The 23,642-nt window shown below is 37.5% G+C and overlaps 1 protein-coding gene across 1 annotated transcript in view; it reads right to left on the reverse strand.

The window, feature by feature from the left end:
• The window catches only part of KIF13A (kinesin family member 13A), a 118,646-nt gene that overhangs the window by 55,910 nt on the left and 39,094 nt on the right, over positions 1 to 23,642 (reverse strand). Inside the window, exons 2-3 of the mRNA XM_009895801.1 lie at positions 16,185 to 16,197; positions 8,721 to 8,781 (exon numbers count right to left, since the gene is read on the reverse strand). Coding sequence (XP_009894103.1) covers positions 8,721 to 8,781; positions 16,185 to 16,197 — 74 coding nt within the window. The remainder of the gene's footprint in view (positions 1 to 8,720; positions 8,782 to 16,184; positions 16,198 to 23,642) is intronic.

A 23,642-nucleotide genomic window follows, 5' to 3' on the forward strand; every position in this document is an offset into this window, starting at 1 on the left:
TCTCTTTAGGTACGTTAGTTTCAGCAGTTATCAGTTACAAGAAATTATTTTATACAGTGGATGCAATAGTGACTCCCATAGTTCTCAAAATGGAACACACTGGCAAAAAAAACCCCATCATCTAGCTATACATTTATACGCTGCATGAGACTATTAACACTCTATGATCCTTAAGTATTGTAAGTAATTGGTAGCCCAGAAAATTCCTGCAGAACAACCTGCGGAATGATTTACAGGCATGTAAATAGCACTAAGAAGTACTACATCACTTTTATTTTCCTTTAACCTCATTTCTCTTCTACTGTATAGGAAAAAGTAGTGCAGCAATGCCTTATCAAACAGTCTTTGTGTATCTTTCCAGTTGAATTTCTGAAATTCCAAAGTGTTACTGCTCCTTGGATTAACACAGTTCAGAATTGCTGAATACAGGAATTAAAACCAGAAGAGAATCTGCTGTACTCTGGAATAACTCCATCCCCTTCCCCGTGCACATTCATTTAATTCTCATTTGACTTATGATCATTTGGTCATTTTATAATATCTATGTTGAGAGAACACTGTTCAACAACATGGAAACAGCTATAGAGAATGTTGAACTACTAAAGAATGAATGAAGAAAATATATCAGCAGAAGATTTTAATAAGAATGCACAATACATGAAAATTTGCTTTCCAAACAGCTCTGAGGGCCCATTTTGAAGTTACCAAGTATGAAAGAGGCAGGGAGCCACTTACTATTTTGCTGAGCAAGAACGCAAAATCTAGCAAAGATTGAGGCTGAGTATAATTATTAAGAGGAAAAAAGCATATATATTCCACAATCATTGTGAGTGAAGAATAAAACCATTTGTCAGAAAAGGAAAAAAACCCCTTTAATTACCCACTTCTGACCAATAATAAAATAGTAACCTCCTCCAAGAAAAAACAGGTATCGAAATGTAATAAAACTGTGCACAGTCATGATAACTGTAAGATGACCTACAGAATCTCTTACTGCCAAGTATCAGGAAAGGAACCCAGTTCAAATCTCACAGGCAAAGGTGGGTTTTGGTTTTTTGTCAGAGGAGATTTAATTTTCAAATGGTCAACACTGAAACTGAAAGTCAATTGGACACCGATACATAATTCTAAAATGGTGGGTTTATTACAGTTTTTAAGAGCTCAGCAATACAGACAAATGGGTCATTAAAGAGTGATGTTTATAGTAAGCAGTCAGATTTTCATGGAAGAAAATAAAATTTGTTTTTAAGTGCACTCCCAGAAAAGAACACAAAATATTAAACTTCAATTATGGATATTTTATTCATTTGCTAATGCAGTGCACTATTGAGGTTAGCAGCATATCAGCCATGAGATTTTGATATTTTTCATTAAACAACCTCACTGTTTCCGTCATGAATTTTATTAGTGGTTTTGCAAACTGATTACAAAAACCTGTATTATACAGAATTACATCTACATGTGCTTGTGGTCAAAAGAACTAATGCAGTCCCATTGTCTACACTACCGCATTTTTGTTTTGCTAAATAAACCTATGCTGCCTGCAATTAATACTTTTGCTTATTTACAGGACTTCCACAGGTTCCTTCCACAGACACCTAGTGTTTATACAGGTAAGCAGGGGGTTTAACTCGATTATAACTTAATTTACAGAAACAGAAAGAAATAACTTTTTTTTTTTTCTGTAACAGAAAGATTGCCCCTACACCAACCTTTATTATCTTTAAGACAGGGATTCGCAGTCTTCCAGTTGGATAAGACCATAGAGCCTCTTATAGAGGCAACTAAAGGCCAGATGCTGAAACACCTGTCCCCTCTCCTATCTTCTGCTCAGAACATGGACAAGCCTTAGGTGACTGATGGACATGCAGGCCGTCAAGCTGGGGAGGAGTATACCCAAGGCCCTCAGGGAGCTCATGATGAGTGTCCGAGCTGCTAATTCTCCCAAGCAAGGATCTCCTATCTGCTCATCCCTTCGAGGAAAGGGGTGCCATGTCAGGTCAATTTTTATTGCAGACTAATCTAAATTATTTTGTTTTCTTTAAGAAGCAAGACTGTTAACCTGGAGTCACGCAGTGAGAAAGATTATCAGACAATGTTGCGGGATGCTCTGTAACTTGAATTACAGCCCATGTGGCAGCAGTGACCCTAATGCTACAAGGTGGAGAAACTTGTTGACCCAGTGTTAGGGATGCTCTGCTAATTGAAACCTGAAAAACACTGGAGGATGCCTGCTCGGTTCTGAAGATGTATTAGAAATCTGAAGACATACTGGAAAGCACCATCAAAACAACATGGAAACCTTTGCCACTTTCACCGGACAGATGTAACTGCCTTTGTAGCTTCAAGACATTATCTGTGCATTTTGACAGGTGCAACTGCAAGCCTGATGCCTACTCAAATGAACAACTCAATCCCTCAGAAGGCCACTTGCAGCAGGAGACTAACCCACGAATCTTTCTATCAGGTTTTAGGACTGAATATTTTCACATGTTCAGCACTCTGACACGCTCTGACATTCTTCCATAAACACAAAAACCAAGATAATAACCATTTCTTTTTTTAGCAATAACAATACTAAAGATATTGAAGATTTCAGCATTCAAAATGGTATCTGTGACCTACCTGAAAGCTAAAGGAAACCCATCCTCCTCTCAGATTTACATTTTTAACCTACCTATATTGCTGGAACTTTCAAAAACAATGCTTGTGCTATTACCAAGCATCAAGGGCATTTAGTATGGCACTCTGAAGCTAAAAAAGTTTTTTCACATGTTCTGTACCTACTGAAATGGCTGGGTATTTCAATGGCAAAAATATAAAACAAAGTAAACGTAGCAAAGTATGGCAGTGCACAAGTTAATAGTGGCTATTAAATTATTAACAATCCAAAAATAAAACCTTCACATTATCTGCCCACAGAGCTGCACAGGAAAACATTCATTGGAATCTCTGAGCCAGCACAAATTATTAGAACATTTAAATTTGGGAAATATGTACAACAATAAAAAGTCCCTGAAAATAGAAAGATAGATACAGACCCCGACATGCAAGAACACAGCACATACCATTTTCAGAATGAGATATTTAAGTATTCTCTTATATCCCTATGCTCATTCCCCTTCTCTTCCTCCAAGTCATCCCTTTATAGTTTCTGAAGCCCCGATCAGGAGATCTGATTTGATGGCATTCCTAGAGAAACCCACATGTTGCAGAGGAACCCTAGGACCTCGTCTCACAATCTGCAAAATGGAGCTTTTTACAAATAAAGTTTAAACATTCTCAAGTTCGCTAGACTGGTAACAGATAACGGGCAGAAGAGAAGAGAGGGAACAAAAGGGAGGGGAGGAAAAAGGGTCACACCCTTTCCAACAAAACTCTTTTTAAAAGGCAGTTAACAGTTATTGTCTTTCCCAAGATCTGCTCACTTAGTGACAAACACATTCAAGATGTACTGTACCAAAAAATTAGTTTCTGTGTCTGTTTTTCAGATGTCTAGTATTTCTAGTTCACAACAATTTGTCAATCTCAAATAGGGATAGTGGTCTCGTATTAGCACAGATTCATTCAGCCAGGTCATGACACATCACCGCTGTTCCTGAAACCCCCTCCCTTACACAGGAAAAACAGCTAGAACCAAATAACGACTTACGTTCAACACTGAAAAGTCAAGTCTCTTTATGGCTTAATCTCTAACCAAGAACATTTTCATAAGCAAACCTTGACAGTAATAAATTGCAGTTGGTTCCATGATCTGATAGTTAAAATAAAACTTGATCCGTGGAGATCAGAATTATTAAAAGCTCTGCTAGATAACAGTTTCAAAAGCATCTCTAAAATTGGAAAAAAAGATGCCTATGGTTCAGCTTAGCAAGAACCTAAAAGCACAACAGCTAACATCATCTAACTACTGCAGCCTAACACTACAGTATTGACAAAGCACCGGAGTCTTTAATGGTCAAAGCTTTAATCCACTAAAGGGTCTCGAGTGCTTCAAATTAGATGCAGCAACATTTACATTTTACATACAGTGCTAAAAATCATACTGAATAACTAAGTTTCACCAAAAATGTATGGGCCAGGTGTCAGCTGTATGACACAAAATTAAATTCCACATACTACAGAGTCTCCTCTGAACAAAACAAAAAAAGTCAAGAGAACAGTAAGGAAAGGATAGGCTTCTCCCACATTAACAGCTTCAATGTGTAGGCCTGAACTACAGACAGACAGACGCTCCTATCTGCTAGAAATTCACTACTTAAAATGTTTCATGAGGATAGAAGCGTACAGTTCTTTAAGTCGCATGCCTGGTTTGTTTCCTTTTAAAACAGCTGGTGGAAGAGCAGTAGTTAGCATATGTATATTCCATATAAAATTATAGCTTAGCCCAAAGTCAGGTGTTTCACCTCTCAGGACAACGCAGCCTGCAGAAACACAGATCTGAAATTTCAGGCCAAATGTGATGCAGCTTAGGGAGTTTAAGAAAAAACCACAGTCAAGGCAATACAGCATGGGGTCCTTGGAATGGACCCGCCTAAGTGCTACCGTAGTTACTTATACCATCTCTTGAACCCTTCCCAAACTGAAGGGTTTCTTTCCTTCCTTTTAAAAATCCACTTCATTGCAGACTTCAATAGACTCTCGCTGTTGTCTAGGCTTGTAAAAAGAATTCTTTGTTCCCCTCTCTGAGAATTTCTCAGTATCCTCCCCTTCACCAAAATGCCAAGCTGTTATTTGTGTCTGTGAGCTTTTCAAGGCAAGCAGGTGTGTCCTTATCCATGAACTGACTCTTGACCCCTTCAAGTCAAGAAACAAATGGTAATAAGAAGCTATTTTGCATACTTTCAAAACACCTCTCCTATAGCCTACCAGGCAAAGCAAACTCATTCTGTCCTATGACCAAATACCCTCCCTTCTCAAAAAAAAAATAATCTACTTTGGTTATTTTTTTTTTCTTTCAGATAAGAGGGTCATATACTCACCAAATACCCAACTGTGTCTTTCAGAATTAAATCATTAAAAAAAGGCCAAGGAGCTTGCATGTGATGATCAGCACAAACCCAGAGGTTTGCAACCATTCCTTGCTCGGAACGATATAGACAACAAATTGTAGGGAAACCCACAGCCTCAGTATTCAGAGTAATCCGCTACCTGCTAATTGGTTGGATTAAAACAAAAAATATTTTAACATAAACACTTCCTTTTCAGTCTTAGGAGCAATTCAGAGGGGGGTTCTGCATCTTGCAATCTCTAGGTGGGATATCAAGTTGTTAAAGATCCTTCATTTCTTGCAGAATCTGAAACCAAAGCACCACTTCCACAAAGGTTTTGCGAATTAGCTTACTGATCTTCTGTGCTCCAGACTCCCTGCTGTCTTCATGAGAGATACAGTCCTGCAAGTGCAGCTGCAAAGATGCCCTCTCTAGATGTTTTTCCTCACATAAAGGTAACCTTCACTACTTATGTTAGTGATATTGCTGGATCATTTTAGAATTTAGAACCAATAACCACTTCAGTGGAAAAAAATCGCTAAAAAAGAAATTCTGCTACCAAGAGCCTACTTCTGTACCACAATCATTAAAAAAAAAAAAAAAGGATAGTTTAGTGCTTCGTGCATATGGAGTTACTGAAATATAAGTTAGAATCTAAATATACAGCACTATGTCTTCGCAACAACAATCCCCATGTTTTCAAATGCTGGAAAGAGAAGGTAACATTCAAACTGGAATAAAATCCCTTGTACTTCCTGCATATGAGTTCAGAAAGAAAGAAAATTAGTACATACAAAATAAGCCTTAGCTTCAGCCAAAAAAGATGAAGATACCTCACAGAATGGGTTTAGAATAAGAGAAAGATAGCTAATCCCATTTCAGGGTCAGCCCTGATCTGTCACAGCCCAAGAATTTTTACCAATTACCCATGCGATTAAGTTTATCCAAACAAGAATCTTGCTCTTATGCAAACAAAATTAGTACGTGCCAGTAGTATTATAGATCAAAGTGAAAAATAAAACCAGATCATAATCATATGTGATAGTTTTAAGGATCCTATAACAAATGTGCATTTCCAGAAGAGCACAAACTTTGGTTTTGTTGACATTAAAAAACAAACAAAACAAAACCAAACACCAAAACATGGAAGAGTTATCCAACATAAGTCAAGAAAAAATTCAGATGTATGTTGTCCACAGCGTACACCATTCTGTGGGTTTTCTGATGTCCCACATGTCAATCAATAAAATCTTTAATATAATATATCATCCACAACGAAAGATCTATTCAACATAATGCAAGATGAGCATGTTTTATTTTTGCACAGAGAGCAATGACCGATAGGGTAGTCTAGTACTTGAGAATCTTTTGTTAAACCTTCCACTATTTCTGTGATGCAGATAAAAGGGTTTTTCAAGTAATCAAATTTGTCTCACGTACCTTTTTTATTTCAAGAATTTTAATAAAGCTTGAAGCTTATATATTGCTTACATTTACAAGCAATCTGAACTTAGCTTTCAAGCTTTATACATGTTTCCTTTTAATTGTGCAACTAATCACTGCTCTTGCCAGGGACACTAAACTCACACATTGACATAGAGTTACTTCAGGCAGGGAGTATTTAATGCATCTGTCTACCTTCCGGATCAGCACCCCTTCTGTAGTCCAGCATCCAACCAAGAAACTACAGTTTAGCTCAAAAACTCAGGCTGTCAGGTGGCTTGTTTGGACTCTTTAAGCTTGTTAATTCTGTAACAGCCTCTGGTACAATCTCCGGACACAGACAGCAGGTGTATTTGCAAGGCGCCTAGGACAATGGGGGTTTCTTCCATGAGGCAACAGAATTATCAAAAATCCCAACCAAACCCAGTTGGTTTATTTTTTTGTTTAGTACAGTAATTTAGGATATGTATATATGATAGTAACAGTTCATGCATAAGCAAGTGAACAAGTCAATAACCCAGTAACTTAGGCCCGAGACAGTTTTGTTCTGTTTTTTACTCTTATTTTGATATTCTGCCAAATCCATTATGTTCCAGAACATGGGGGCTGAAAGTCACAAGTTAACTTCAAGACCATACCAAAAAAAAAAAAAAAAAAAAATCAGCAAAAGCATTGTTTTTCATATGCAAGTCTTGAAGCTCACATTCTTATCATATTTATGAAAAAAGTCACAGGAAAAAAGCTTTGTGTTTTGGTGTCGCCCCCCCCAGCAGGAACATTATTTGGAACAGGCAAAGAAAAAAACCTTATAGCTTTCTGTCCCGGAAGGAAATGCAAGAGATGTGGGCGACAGCTTTCTAGAGTCCAGTCCGACAAGAGGTTCAACTGTATACAGATAATAAAACTTCAGTTCTCAGATCAGACAATTCAGTGACAACTTCTGAAACAGTCTAGAGAAATCTAGTTTTGATTCAAATTAAAAATAAATAGATGTAGAAGCCCACTGAATTGACTCGGAGACGGGTTAAACTGAGACAGAAACAAGTTTAACTGGTTAGGGGTGTCTCTCTGGTCTACCTCTTCTCTACAAGTGGCTTAGCACCATGGTGCACCCAATAGGTGCAGCTCCCACCTGCGCACTCGAGGCACATGGGGCCAAGATCTCTGTGCGTAATGTCACCTCCTTCCTTTAAAAAAGAAACAGAGGTGTGCAGGCACAAAAGGAGCTGTTGCATGCTCCAGTGGCTCTACCAGCCTGAACTATGAATGCTGTGGAGTACACCTGTTCCGTGCAAATGCAGTTACTGAAAAAAAGAACCGACACAGAACTTTTTTCCTGAAGAAACTTATCTTTGCTCAGGCAAGTAAGAAATACAGCAGAGTCTACGATCAAGCGCAACCTCTAAGATTTGGGATTTGATGCCAGAGGCTACAGCAGTCAGAGATGTATTTTAACACAAGTATATGACAGTTCATTTATTAGACCACTGATCCCAAACTTTGAGCTAACCCTATCAACAGTCAAGATTTCTTATGACCCAAAAAACTTCTTAATATGAACATCTAATCTGAATGCTATTTTTTTTTCTCCTTTCTGTGGACCACAGCCTTTAAATCCCAGTGTTCAGAGATGTCTCTATCAAAACAAGTCCTCTTATAAAGTATGAATATGCTAATACACAAATCCAGTTATGAGGTAACTAACCACTGGGGTTACAATCTTGTCAGGATTATCCAGCTTTTGGGAGGAAGGAGTCACAAAGCTGATCACTCAAAAAAACTACGGATCTGAACAATCAGACTATGAATGACTTGAAAGACCTGAAATAACCACACCATCTGAGGAGAATATGCTTTATTCCTCTCTTGTGCACAGGAATGTAGAGCACTGAAAACACACACTTTCATCACTAGCATTAGTCAGAAGTCATTTCTGATGCAGAACTGAAATTTCATTTTATGTGACAGAAAAAAATCTTCACACAAGGCTCTTCCAGGGGATTAAAAAAAAAAACAAACCGAACAAACCCACCCAAACAAAAAACATTATAGTTTAGATGCAAAAGCACCCTTCCTGAACAGTGCACTGGGCACCTTAAAGCTTGGATTCCTTCTGAACTGAGGTGCTAGCAATTCAGACGACTCAATACCTGTGAAAATGAGAAGTGTGCTTTTGTAAAGAAGTCACTTGAGCATCACAGTACCAAACAACCCACAAAACAAAAGCCCAAGCTCTCATATGTTCTCAAATTATTTACCCCATCAAATGTATGGAAAATAGGTTACCTGCATATTTCGTGGTGTTTGATTCATCCATGGACCAGAAGCAGTGATCAAAGGCAAACACCTGTAGAAGCATATGAGGAAAAGACAAATGAGGAACTCTGGCTTCAAGACATTTCGCGTGAAGCAGCACAAATCCATTACTTTAATTGCAGTTAGACTCTACTGTTTCTAGAGATCCTAAATCAGAACTGTAAAAAGACTTCATCAGCCGGAATACTTTGGGGAAATCTTGAGAGTTGCAGAACTGCAATACTTCTTTCTATCTGTATTACAGACAATACAAAATACTGCTTACTGTATCTCTTAATACAGGCTTCAAAACACAACCAAAACCTTACAATGAGCTCCACTCTCCTCCAGGCACCAATGCTGACAAAAGTTTCTGCTAGCAGTAATGAAACAGCACCGAAAGGAGTCAATATACAGAACTTGTCGAGATGTCTATTTAGCAGACATCAATACAAGATGCACAAAAGTTGTACCATGGGTTGGATGTCTAATGCTCAAAGAGGAGCATTACTACTTGTAAGCCTTAAGGAACAAATAGTATCAGATTACCTGCCTAAACTAAGAGTACAGTACTGGATCTCAGTAGAGGAAGCTCAAAAACTACAAGTAGAAAATGTAGCTCTATTAGACAGGCTATCAGAGCCTGCTCTAATGAAAACACTTAATATCATTTCAGTCTAGTTCCAGCTGAGTAGAAATCAAATGAGATTCAATATCAGTGGGCTTGTGGACCTGAAATGGTGTCCTGTAAAACCACTTAACACATTGGGATTTGATCCAAGTTACTTTTTCTGCACATCTGAGAACATCATGGTATAAATATTTAACACTGTTGTTCTGACAGCTTTATATTGTTACAAACACACCTTAAGCTGCAGTATATTTTCTGAACTGACTGTGGACAAGTTAATGATACAGATTCTATTTATTTTTCTTCCTTTGGGATGCCAAGAGGTGGGGAAAAAACCCAAACAACCTTCTTTATTAAAACTTTTGCCTGGGCCAAGATTTTCTTTGCCTCGTTCTCCAACAGCTGATCTCCTTAGTGAGGCAAACCATGCAGGTCAGTATAGGGCAAGAGCCACAAGTTCTATCAGCAGAAATGCCAAATTCCCTGTGAGACAAACCCTGAAGTGAGGAAGAAGATGGATTATTCCTTTTTGGCGTTTGGGAATGTAGAACAACTTGATTCCCTGCTATTGCAGAATTACCATGCAACCTAATCTATGCATATATTGTAACCTAACTCTTTCCAAAATGTCTGTTGCTGTAAATATTTCAGAAGGATAAAACCAGGTAGCACAGTAACCTCACCTCCTTCTCTTTCCCCCAACTTAAAGCAAAATACATCAAATGGCCTGAGAGAAGACAAGATATTGAGACAACACTTAGTCCACAAGAGTGAAATGAGTTCTGGAATTCCCTTCCAAAGAGAAAACAAACAAAAAAAACCCTTAATAATAATCTAACAGGGAGGTCTGAGTCACTTACTGCAACACAAATAGAAAGAGACAGCTTCATGAGTCAGGATGTTCCCTGCTGTGACTAAGTCAAAGATGTAGTTTTGCCACTGAACTGCAAGCAAAATGCAGCAGTTACTTCACCGTATCTTCAGACCGCCACATAAGTAGGGGGCATTTTAAATAACTTCTGTGCATTTATTCATTGTGCTTCAAATCTAAGCATAAAGAACTCTCTGTCACCAATAAGAATGCTCTAAACCTTTTCCTAACTTTTACAGGCCAAGAAATAGCGTTGTCTCACATTCCACTTCTATGGAAATTTTCCTCACAGGACTTAGTAACAATACCTAATCTCTTAACGATCAAATGGCAAGCAGTTCAATTACCAAAGAAAGCTCAATTGTAAGGATCCAAATCTACCAGATGCCCATTCTTTACCCTTGAAACTAAGTGTTTTCTGCAGTGGATCACACATTCTAGTTCAGAAAGGTTACCCAGCTACACATGCTCATCTGTAATTACTTAAACGTCAATAGAGCAGTACTGCAGGCCAATTTAATCTATTGTCCTACACATTTTCCCCTTGGTTAACATGGAAAATCATGACAGTATTATTCAATGACTCTTAATTTAAACACTGATCTTGTAAAGAGACTTCACAAACTAAAATACGTGCTTACAGCCAAGTGTTTCTTGTAGAAAAGTAATTGTTATTTGGATTTTTTTTTAAAGATAAAAACTGGTCAGCCTGATTTTTAAAAGTTCCAAAATGATTAAGCAATAGTAAGAGAAAAATTCTGTCTCAACATAAAACAAATGTAAATATAGCATTTTAGTATCTTTTCATACTAAACATAAAAAGCCAGGACATGGTCTTGGGCTATTTATAAAATCTGCTCTGGAAAATTGCCAAATCCTTCTAACAGAAATAACAAGATTACGTGAAAAAAAAAAAAAAAAAAAAAGTCAGGCAAAAAATTGGAAACTGCTGAGGCATGCACTATCTGCAAAACATGTCAAGCAGTTGCAGTAAAATTCCCTTCTCCATTAAAACAAGTGGGCAAAAAACTAAAAATTACTTTGATTGGTGATGACAAAACAGCAAAGTTGAACATTCCCAGCATCGATAACTTACGGAAGCACCCAACCAAAGCAATTTTCAGGACAACTTGGACCTTTGGGAAAACAGATTCCAAATGCAAGAATTAACAGAGTAAGAAGTAAGGCACACAAGAGGAAGAAACTTGGTCCCAATCAGTGAGGCTCTTCCGCACATACAGAATGAAGGCATTCTATGGGAAATGCCTGTAGGACACTGTCCTACCTGAAAAGTGATCCATTTGATCATCTCTGTACAAAGACGACTCACTAGTTTATATTTTCTTGATCTTCAGTGCAGGAACTGCAGGACATGCAGTCTCAAGAATAGCACACAAGCATACTTGGGGTCAAGATACAGAACCTACACCATGAAAATACCCTCTTAAGTCTCATCTAAGGTGCTCCTTTCTTTCTCCCATCTTCACCGATTATTCTTCCTTGAAAACAAAAGTGGTGGGTATTACTTTTTCTTTTGATAGGAGCATGCAGAATAACCATTATTTTCTTAATTTTTTCTCCCCGAGATCCATTTCCTTGAAGAAGGTATGAAACCCCCTGTCAATATGACTATCAAAGCTATCAGAAGTTCTGTTAATGCCAAAGTCTCAGACTGAACAGCCAATACTCAAACTGGGCATTACTAAGCACTGAAAATGCCTTTGTAGCTTTATGAAGAACACCCAAAAGCAAAAAAAAATATCAATTTATATCAAAACTGTATCAACCAGCTATATCAAAACTACCATTAAAACAGAGATGTGACACACCAATAGAACTTCTTAAGCTTCAAGCACCCTCTGTGAATTAAACTACATTTTGGAAAGTCTATTCCATTTAGTTGTGTTAACATTAAAAAACGCCATTATTTTTTGTTCGCAACTCAAAGTTTAAAATTTCTACCTGTATTTCCACTAAGATTTCCTGAACTTTCAGTTATTCTTCTACGTATTTTGAGTAAATCTGTGACTACATGGACAAGTATTTCTGCTTTCCTACTGCTCTGATGCCAATTCTATAGCCACTGTACCAGGAAGCTTAACATATTTTCAGAAGGTAAGCAAAATGGGAAAATCAGGAAAGACAGGTATACACCTACTTCAAGCGTCTGCACAGGTTGGCATTCAACCACAAGCAGACGGACAGGTGTTGATCAGTTCTCACAACCAGAACCAAAATTATTCTGGGCTTTTAAATTACAGAGGGAACTAACAAATAAGCCTTAAAACTTTCTTATTTTTGCAAGATTCTGTACCTCGTACTTCATTCTAGCATTTGAAAGAGAAAGCTAGATAAAAGAAAGCTGCCAAGAACATATCACACTATGGTAGTAGCTTCTAAACCAGAAATTTTGAGTGGAGCTAGAAGACCAACAGGGTGGGGTTTTTTTCCCAGCTCTGTTCTTGCAGTGTTTGACACGGCACAGTATTTTCAGTCTGAGTATTATGACAGTTGGAAAAAAGCTTCGACATTGTATTGTAGGCATCTAGAAATAGTCAAGTAACAAACAGAGCTAGAAGTAATGGAACACGACTCACGAGGACAGATCTTGCACAACTGGAAGTCCATAGTAAAAAATAAGTTTATGAACTTGAGTATGATACTCATTGTATATTCATTATAAGAATTTTAATGCACAAACTTTACAGCATAAACATATAAAAATGGAAAGCTATAAGAAAGAATTAGCCAGGAAATGATGGATCCTGGGACTACCATAATCCAGAGCCATTTTAAGTGTGCACATTACCCTGGGTAAAAGAGTTACATAGGTAATTTCTAGGTGAAAGAGAATAATATTCAGAGTGTTAATAACTATTAGAAATTTAACAAAAGACTTCTTCTGGTAACCACAAAATTAAAGTAAAAAAAAAAAAAGATATGGGGCTTTGAGTCAGATTTCTTCAGCAAACACCTACAGGAGTTTAAGACAGCCATTGGTTATTATTTTGCTAACAAGGCAGCTAGAGGTTATGGCTTCTACAGCAAAACAGTGATCTAAGTCCATGCATTTAACACATCAGTGAAACATTTAGAGTTTTGTCCCAAATTCACCTGTATCTATGGCATAAAATGAGATTGCAGATTTTTAACTATAAGCCATTGTACCTGACTGCTACACAGCAGTAATTTCTCACAGAATCAGAAAAGAGAGCCAAGGGATATTCACATTTTAAATAGCCAAAACAATATGCTGCAGAACTCATTTTTATTAAAGCCCCTAATCAATGGCTTGAAGAATTAATAATTTTAAGGGTTTACATATGCAAGTATACTTATGTGAACTACTTACAGGTAATGAGTACCATATCCAAGGTTAACTGCTTTCCAGACTAAGTCAAATGACATAATTAGTTTAGAAAGGAGTCTAATTTCGCATTCATTATTAGTTGTTTTGAAGCCTAATCCTTGGTACAGACTACACAGAGTCTGGGGTTCCAGCATTTAGCAACGCGTTACCCGGAACTAACATAATCCCTAACATACTGTCTATGTAGCTATAAAATATTGTAAACGCATAGCTAACATTTAATAGCCATTTTCATCTGATCAATAGATGGCCAATCATGTTTTGTTTTTACAGGGAAAAAAAGTTATGCTGGACAGGTACAGATATTGCTCACATGAACCTCAATGAAGCACTCAGTCTGACATGTAGGGTGACTTACAGGGCTACCAGGTTGCTAAAAAGAAAAGGGAGAAATTTTCATTCACCAGGCAGTTATTTCTACATGCCTATTACAACAGCTGATGTAGGTAAGTGATAAAGGAGATACATTAGCAAATGGGAAACAAAGTCTACACCAGTAAGCTTAACGTAAACAGAAGCCATTAAAGAACTGAAAAAGAAAGAACTTGGTCACAGTACGAAAAAGATGAGACCTAACATAGGCCTAAAGAGCTACGAACAGAAAATGTGAAGGCAGCCTAGGGCATAGCTCACAAATCTCAGCTCTAAACAACCGCTCTGCCTTTGTCACAAAACTACACTAGATTAGTAGCCCAAGATTAGTAATATACTGAAATGTGATGTTTGTAGAAATAGCAAAACCCCTAATATCCTTTTATAACGTTTCCTACCACAGCTTCTGAGCTATCAAGTTGAACTGGGATCACAATACATCCATGGCTGATGATAAACCAGCTCATTAAACTAAAGGTAAAGAAACTTCCAGTATTTATGAAATTTCGTTTTATAAAAAATCCTAATTTGAAGATCAACTACATGCAGTACCCTAAAAACTGTGTAAATCAAGAAACATCCAACTGTCATACCACAGCTCTACCAATTCAAAAAAACCTATTTACACTGATGGTAAGAATCATCTTCTGCCTCAAACTGATACACATTTCACACAACATCTTAAGTTTCTGCATTATAGCTCCAGGATCTTAATGACCATCTATATACCTAGCAATAATGTGCAGCTGTTATGTTTTTGTCAAAAAAATGCAAGGTCATAATTATGCTTTTCAATAATGTCAAGAATAACTTTAGCTGCCTATAATTGAACATGAATTATGTACCGCAGAAAATGAAGGCTCTTGTAAAAAAGTTTTTGTGAAATTATAAGAAGGAGGTTTTTTTGCTTTTAAAAAAAAATTAACAATGATCAAACTTTTTTTGTATTAACTATATTAACTGAGATTGATAGAAGAACTTTATTAAATGCTTTTTAAAAAAAAAAAAAAAAAAGAGAGAAACTGAAGGCCAGGTCCAGGAAAAGGATAAATCAGTACAGCATACCATTTTAAACTGTAATATCAGTGTTATTCCTTTTTATCCACCATGACCTTAAATTACATGTTTTTGTTTGTGTTTTCAAATGTGATTATTTCAATTAATGTTAAAATAGTTTATTCCATTGTTACTTGTCTACTGGGAATAATACACATCACTTACTGAGAAGATGTCTTCTTCTGACACTTAAAAAAATTAATCAAAACAATAAAAATTTAATTTTTTTATACACACACATATAAAATAGCTGTCTGAACTATAAAGTACACATATCCATAAGACAGATATATAGATCAATATCCATCTCAATTTCCATTCCCGGAAGGCCTACAGAATGTTCTGCTACACCTGTAGAAGTCACATCAGAATTGCATACACTATTTCTTGAAGATCTACAATTCCAAAAGAATAATGTAAAAAACCTCAGAGCTAACTACAGCTTTCTGCTGTAAAAAAGTACCACCCAACAGAAACAGAAAGGACAAAATTATCATTAAACTGCTGAAGCAAAATACCAGAGTTTTGCATGTGCTGACAAGACGTAGTTCACACGGTCCTTTTACCTCACCATTGCTACCAGCCCTCTACTGATACTGTATTTGTTATCTCACTAAGGTTCCTTCTCTATCCAATAGATACATAGCACTCATTCTCCCTCCCTTCCCCTGCATTACAAACAACACAGAGCATCTTTTCTAGGTGAATTCCAGTGTACTTTAGCCACTTTTACACAAATTATCAATTTCTGAAGATCACCAGTTACAAATAAGAACAGTTTTTTTCTTACTAGAAGTATTATGCTACCTTTTAAATACAGTATTTTAACTTTTAAGCAGAATTATGTGCAATGAAATGTTTTACACACAATACTTCTTTACTCTTTCAAATGTTTTAATGAATGCATTAAAATCATGGCTTGTCCTGGTCACAGCTTTAACAAGTCATGCGCCTTGCCTGCATGTCAGTTGGATTAAAATGTATTCTTCTGGAATTATGAAGTCTTTAACTTGGAAATATGAGGAACAGACTTTTTTAATGTATTTTCCTTTATCAAAGTTGTATTGATCACATACTATGGGAACATGCCCAGTATTTCTGCATTGCTCAACATTTTCCAGGAGGTACAAATGTAAAAAGAGAGAAAATACTTACCTTAGGTGGTTTTCTTGATGAGTGGCAAAAAAAAAAAGTCAGCAACGATGAGAAGTATGAATACATCATTCACATAAAGGGAAGGGAGCAAAGAAAGAAAAAAGAAACAAAGTCAGTGTACATCATTACTATAATCTGAACTTCTTTGTAATCCACAATGTATTTAAGAATAATCAGATCAGAAGATATTTATATGATACACCACAGATTTTTAACCAGTAATTACTTATTAGTAATACAGCCCCACATTAAAAAGAAAGGAATATGTTAGATTCCTTATAGGTATAAAAATCTAACAGCACTGACTTCCAGAAGCAAGACAAGGATCTGTTTTCTTTGTTGTGGAAGTCAAAACACAGCCCATCTTTTGTGGGAAACAACCTGAGCCTGCAAACTGGCAGACCAAGGTGTCAGGGTGAAGCCCCACTGACTTCAGCAGCACTACACATGCGAGACCAAGGTAACAGTCAAACAAACATTTCTTGTAGAGATTATAGAAGTGTGAACAAAAATAAACCTGCGTTTTCCCTAGCCACAGAAAGCCCACACAGAGCATAGGAAAGCAACGCAAAAACACCATTACTCTTCATGCACAACTCCAACAAGCACTGTCAGAAATAAAGCAGAGACAAAAAACCCCCAAACTAAAGACATCAGCTCGGAGTACTTCAACCTGTCCTTAAATGCTTCTATGCTTATGCTGGCAGCCATATGGCCATGTAGTAAATTAATTCAGTGTGGCTTTTTTTGGTGGGATTGCTTTCAAGAGAGATCGCTGCTCTGTCTCGCTCTGCAGCCCTGTGCTCGCTAATGCCATTACAAGACAGGAGGTTAAAATATGGTGCAGAATTAGCCTGACTTAGGCCGGTCATGAAAACTACAACCTTAAGCCTATGTTTAAATTATGTATTGAAATAAGGCTGAAGTGATACACAGTAGAAATTTGCACTTGCTCTTCACATTAAGAAAAAAAAAAAGCATGCAAACATAGATGAAGAGAACAAACACAACCAAGAAAAGTCTACAGACAAAACAGCACAAGCAGAGAACATAGTAAGGTTTATAAGATAAGGATATGGATGAAAGGTCTCTATCTACCCAGCAACAGACACACTACACAAAATTCAAAGATATTAAGAGGCTACAGTCTCAGTGCAGAAACGTGTGGGATTGAGCCATGCTTTCATCCACCAGACTACATACACTAACTCCACCAAGTCAGAGCAGGGAAAAAAAAAAACCACAACACTTTGAGCAATTTTCTTAGCAACCCACAATACAATAGCTCAGCAAAAAAAAAAAAAAAAAAAGCGAAGAGAAGCAAATCCACAAACACATCCTTACGCAATCTTTTCTGCCTACTCTCAGCTGGTACCTTAGATGACATGCCTGCCTAGACAGAAGTTACACAGCTGGTACACGGGACTGGTATAATGTGAACATACTTTGCCTCTGAGCCAAACCACTCATTGCAGCCTTACCCTGTCATTAACAGTGGCTGTTACAGTACAGGCTCAGCTCAGAGCTAGCTCATGTCCAGGAGGCTCAGAAGTTGGGTAGAATGCACTCTTATCTAACTGAAAAATACATTTAGCTGTACCTCGAATATTTTCACTTCGATCAATTTTCAGACGTGATGAAAATCCAACATTACCAGCTTGTCTAACCAGAATTCCAGCACCAGCTCTAAACTTCCAATTCCTACTTGGAAGAGAAGTTCCTACCGAAGGAAGTCATCCAAGGTTTCTTTGGAAAGCTTTTAAATACACTCATATCTTGAAAAATAATTCCAGAATACATTTTCTTTCCAAAAAAAAAGTTCAGCAGAAGTCCTAAACAGGTCAGTTGAAGTAAACACCAACAGAAAGTTTATCAACTGGTTTTTTCTGAGATCATTCTTATAAGCTCCAATTGGTAAAGGTACAGAACATCACTGAAGGAAACAGTTTGACACATTTTTAAAGATATTTACTTAAGCAACGCAAGCCACTATGTTTTAGTAAGTTTCCTCTTATTTTCCTTTGATGACCATTTTAAGAAAAGTATAATAGCGACTTTTTAAACCACTGGTAGACAGCAGAGCTTCCCAGTTGAAAGCAAGATGTTCACCACTGATCGCCTGGATTTCAAAGCACAAGAGCTGCAGCTTCCTACTGTATGTCACATCCTACTGCTCCAACCTCTTTGGCTCTTAAGACCAAACTAGCAACTCCACAAGTGACCTGCTAGCATCACCAGCAGGAACACGATCAAGAGCTTCTGGAATAAGTCAGCTATATTGGCTCACAGGATAGTTTTGGGGGTTTTTTTAAGCTATTTGGAAATTCCAGCTAACCAACTCACTGTAACCACTACCCTGGCAGTGATTCAGACGGAGATACTCCGAAATACTTTCTTCAATCAAAGGACTCAGACTAATAAATAAAGAACTATTTACAGTTTACCAGAAATCACATCTGCAGCAGCTTAAAGATGTGCTATAAAACCAGCATTAGCCTCAATCAATTTTTCACTTTAGTTTTTTGTTTTGCTTTGTTGATGGTGTTTGGTTGGTTGTTTGGCTTTTTTTTTTTTTTTAATATAAGCTTCATGGTTTCTTTCCTTTCCCAGAAACCAGCAGCTTTCAATTTCATAAATAATTGGATTTGTCTCAGTTTTTACCAAAAACTGACCATGCAAATGTGGTGGTTCAGTGTGACAGCTGGGGTGAGGGGGGATGATGACAGGGCACACGGCAGACCACAGATATACAACAATTAGAATTTTTATTTCCCAGTATTTTTAATTCCATGTCTAATCATCCATGGTGTCAATGCCAATGTGTAGGTACACCTTTTGAATGACAATAACATCTCCTCTAAAGTGGACAGCTAGTACACTTCAGGAAATTATCACAGAGTTACCTAACCTTTTAATGCATTTGCACAATAGCAGATTTTGGTTTAACCTGACAAAGGACATCTGCCATCTGCATATTCAGATGGAAGACTGACTTTTCTCACATGCCTAGAACTCAAAACCAAAGTAAATACCACCAAGAGTCTGAAAAATATTCTCACAGATCAGAGGAAAAATATGAATTTCAATGACCACAAAGCCCACTAAGCTTCTGAACTTCCTCCTGTCTTTGTCCTTAAGCCATCATGACTTTAGTAAAATATCACTAGAATGTTTTTCTAACTTTACTAAGCAGTATGTCTGCTGAGGTCTACTCCTAAAATCTACTCAGGCTTTATCTTTCACAACAGTATTGAGCCTCTCCTGTCCCGCTTGGCTAACACACGCCAAGACTGCAGAATGCAGAGCTATCTCAAATTTTCACCTAGATGGAGAAAACCAATTTGTGGAAAGCTTTGTGCTAATGCAAACAGGTGTTTTTCCTGTTGTCTCTTGCTAAAACTAAACCCATAATGCTTCTCATATTTGCTAAGAGAATTAATTCACAAAATGTTAGTTCTAATGTTCTACACAAGTACATGACCAAGAAGTCTTCCTGTGCATCCACACTTTACCGTCTACCCACTGCCTGTGGCAGCACACGATGAAAGGAGTGTGCTTTTCTAGTAGTTTAACAGCAGCAAAGGTTGTTTCTGCCTTTTTTTAAGCTACCTACACTATTAAACATGCATCTCCCTTTGTCATATAAAAACTTGATATAAATATTCTGACCAGAAAACTAGCCCCACGCAACAGGAAGCAACAGAAGACACTATTGCACTATGAGTATCCAGAAGTACACAATACTGTCATCTTAAAGACTTAGTCATTTTCAGAATTATACCTGGTTTTTGTCCCTTAGCAAGCATTGTCAGCATTCCCAACCAAATGTCACTTCTATCAGAAGGAAAAATATTTTATACATCAAAAAACTTGAAAGAATTGTTTTTTTCCTCCCCTTTCCATATAATGGGGTTTCATCACCACATGCACCCCCAGTCAAGAACGTCACCTTCAGTAGGGACAAGTTACATTTAAAAATGAGAACGCAGGTGTAAAAGCAGGTACTCCACGCAGAATGAGACAGGGGAACAAGGCATCTTTGAAAAACGAGTCTTAGATTCTTTGGAACAACACCCACACAGCCCAATTCATCTCCAATTTGGCTGTGCTAAGAAGCCAAGTAGGTCACAATTGTACTATAATTATTTCACATTTTGGGAAGTATTTAGTGGATTCTTTTCCTTTCTCACAATTAGTTAATGAAGATGAAGCAATCATAACCAGTTATGTTAAGTAGCCACACATAGTATCTACAGCAGATGATGAATGAACCACATGGCTTTGCAGCTTGCTCTTCTAAGCTGACTACACCACAAATCATCATCTAAGACACTGAGTCTGAAATATCTTTTTGCTCTCATCACATGTGCAAGCATAGCAAATTCATGGTACTCACTGTTTGCTCAAATATATAATTAAGTTTTTACATGTAGTGGCTACATAGTCATCAATGCACTCCTTGGGATCACTGGTCAAAAGAATTATTACAAGCAATTACCAATATACTAGAAAAAGGAGAGAAGACTTCAGGCTTTTATACGATGAGTTGTAGAAAGTCTTCCTTCTTTCCTCTGTAAGCATAAAGATCACCAAATTGAAAAGATCATCCTGATAGATAAAAAGAATATTTTTTACTTTTATTTTTCAGCTCTCTTTAACAGCATTTGATAGCCACAGTTTCCAAAATTTGGTTACCACATATTCCTCACATGCTTTTTCTTCTGTTGAGAATTCTGCAGTACTAGAAAAATTAATGAGTACTTTGTACAAGTCTACAGCCTCTTCCCAGCTACATCAAGTCACAACAGGTTATCGAACTTGTTATGCTTTACGCATATGCAAGGATGTAGCTTTGCGCTCACCCTCTCTGATTTCAGCATGATCTCTTCTCTCACCACTGCTCCAGCATCTCTGCAATCTACAGACCAGCTGTTCAAAACAAGTATTATAGTATTTTTTGAGTGGGTTTAATTTTAATTTATTTTTTTTTTAAATCAGGCTGCCTTACAACTCAGGCTGAGAATGTCACCAGCAGCGTGCGTTTGCCTCACTCAAAGGCAGAGCGCAAGGTTACAAACCAGTGGCAGGACCATCGTAATAAGTGCACCTTGCTTTACTCCATCAAAGTAACTGCATTGTTTGTTTATCCATGTATATAAGGCTTTCAGAGTGGCTGCAGCAGAGACAGCAGACATTCAATCCTCCTAACTGCAAACAATGTAAATTATGTAGAAGCAGAGAGATGATGTTTCTCCCATCCTTTGCAGTAAGATCATGCAGCTCTAGGACCCTTCATTGCCTCATGGTTTATCACTGCAGGCTGTTACTTGCAGGCTTGATACAAAGCATCTTAAAAAGCATGCCTATATATTATTAATGGAGACTGTACTAAACAAAAGCACCTATCTAGAAAAAGATCATCGTTTGCCACATCAACAGTTTCAGATAATCATGTACTGCAACTTCTGGCAGTACACCATTTTCTCTACAAGGAACACAGAAAACGGACATTTATGCGCCTATTTCCCCCTTTCATTTTTTAAATACAGAAGAAGATCAAAGGAAATGGCAGGAGCAATGCCCTGAAGGGGAACACTGTCCTACCACTGTGCTTGGCTAGGGCACCTCCTGCAGAGCTCCCTAATGAAGCTGGCATCACAATTCGATACTAGGATTCCTGGAAGAGTTACTTTACATATTGTATGAGCCCACATACATACATAAATATAGATAATTAGTTATTTTATATTCTTGCATAAGGTTGGCAGCACATGCCCTGTATCCGTTTAATCCTCCTACCCAGCAAAAGTCTGTTCTATAGACAAACTAATCCTTTGAAGAACAGCAAGAGAAAAACATTTTAACAAGTAAAGCAATTTGAGCAAGTGCCTGCATAATAAGGTAGTAGCTGATCATAATCAGAAACACCACCAGAAACAGATGCATACTGTAAAAATAGGTTACTCTCTCACACTTTATGGAAATACTGTATGAAGAAGCTGGGCTACTCACTGCAAACCTATCACATGCAAAGAGGGAAAAGTCAGACACTGAAATCAGAACGAGAAATACTGCAGTGCAAGTTAAACAAAATAGACATTACAATAGCAGTGCAACTTCCAGGACACAAAAGAAACCTAGAAAATCTCTAGTTATTTCACCATAACAGGGTTCTATTCCAAGAACTTAAGTTCATTCACTACAGCAGCAATGAACTACACCCCCCCCCCACATACACACCCCCCCAAAAAAAAGGGCACCACAGGTTATGAAACCAACACAAGCTCATTAAAATAAGTGAAAGACATTATATTCTGACATTTACAAGATGGAAAACGGGAAGTGATAATCGCCTGGAACACCACTAGTCCCTAACTTACCTTCACTTGCAAGTTCTCACTATTTGTACTGCCCAAGGCATTATTATTCCTATGCCAGCAATTTGTTGACGTGAAGTTCAAGTAGTTCTAATCTTTACACAGAAGCCTTGGTGTTCATGTAAAAACAACTTCTACTGACAGCCTGAAACAGGGCTGATACCTGTCCTACGTGCAACAGCATGCCACTTTGCAAACAGCAATCAGCTCAGGAGAAAAGTCACCACCCATAAGCAGAAAGATTGTTCTTTCACTTTGCTAGGAAGTTCACTAAAAAAATTTCTCTGTCTAACTCCCCCCCCCCCCCCCCAAATAAACTTTTAAAAAAAGATTATCCTGTTTCAGTTAGTTTGCTTTGTTTCACTGAAATGGCAAAAATTGACTAAAATTGTCATTCTGTTCTGCAATAAAAGAGCTCTGCATCAATCCTGACTACTGAGACCCTGTCCAGAACCTACCACATTAAATAACGTATTTTCCACAAGTCTTTGATCATACTCATTCAAAGCCTATCCAAGACTCTAGTTATTGGAATAAAAACCTGCTACACCTATCAGAAGTACAGCATAACCACAATCACAAGTATATTAAGATTGTTTTTGTTAACATCCAACTAGCCTCATAACAAAATGTCAAAGTAATGCACTTCTACCTAATGATTCCTACTAGGGGTAGCTGTTTCACCAGGTAGTCCTGACCCTTTTAAAACTGATGCTTTTTCCCTCCTTTTCAATAAAACTGAAAACAAAAGAATCTAAATGAGGACATTTTTACTAACTAATCAGGTTCAGAGGGATGAGGAAAAGAGGGAGGGGCAAAAGAACATGATCTCAGAACCCAAGATCTGTTAGCTCTGGAGACTAGTCTCCAATGAATGACTCTTAGCCGAATGCAATGAAACTGATGTCAGGGCAAACATAGCCTATTTCTGGAAAGTTATGTGGAAATGTATGCTAGAATTGCTAATAAAATTACCATGGCATTTATTAGGCACACATTATTCTTGTTTTGTTGCATTTATTACTTGTGCTCTCAAGGAGAAAAACACCCCCAGCATTAACTGGCATTTCAACTCTGTGCA

This window comes from Charadrius vociferus, unplaced genomic scaffold, assembly GCF_000708025.1.
Source record: "Charadrius vociferus isolate BGI_N301 unplaced genomic scaffold, ASM70802v2 scaffold422, whole genome shotgun sequence".
Taxonomy (NCBI): Eukaryota; Metazoa; Chordata; class Aves; order Charadriiformes; family Charadriidae; genus Charadrius; species Charadrius vociferus.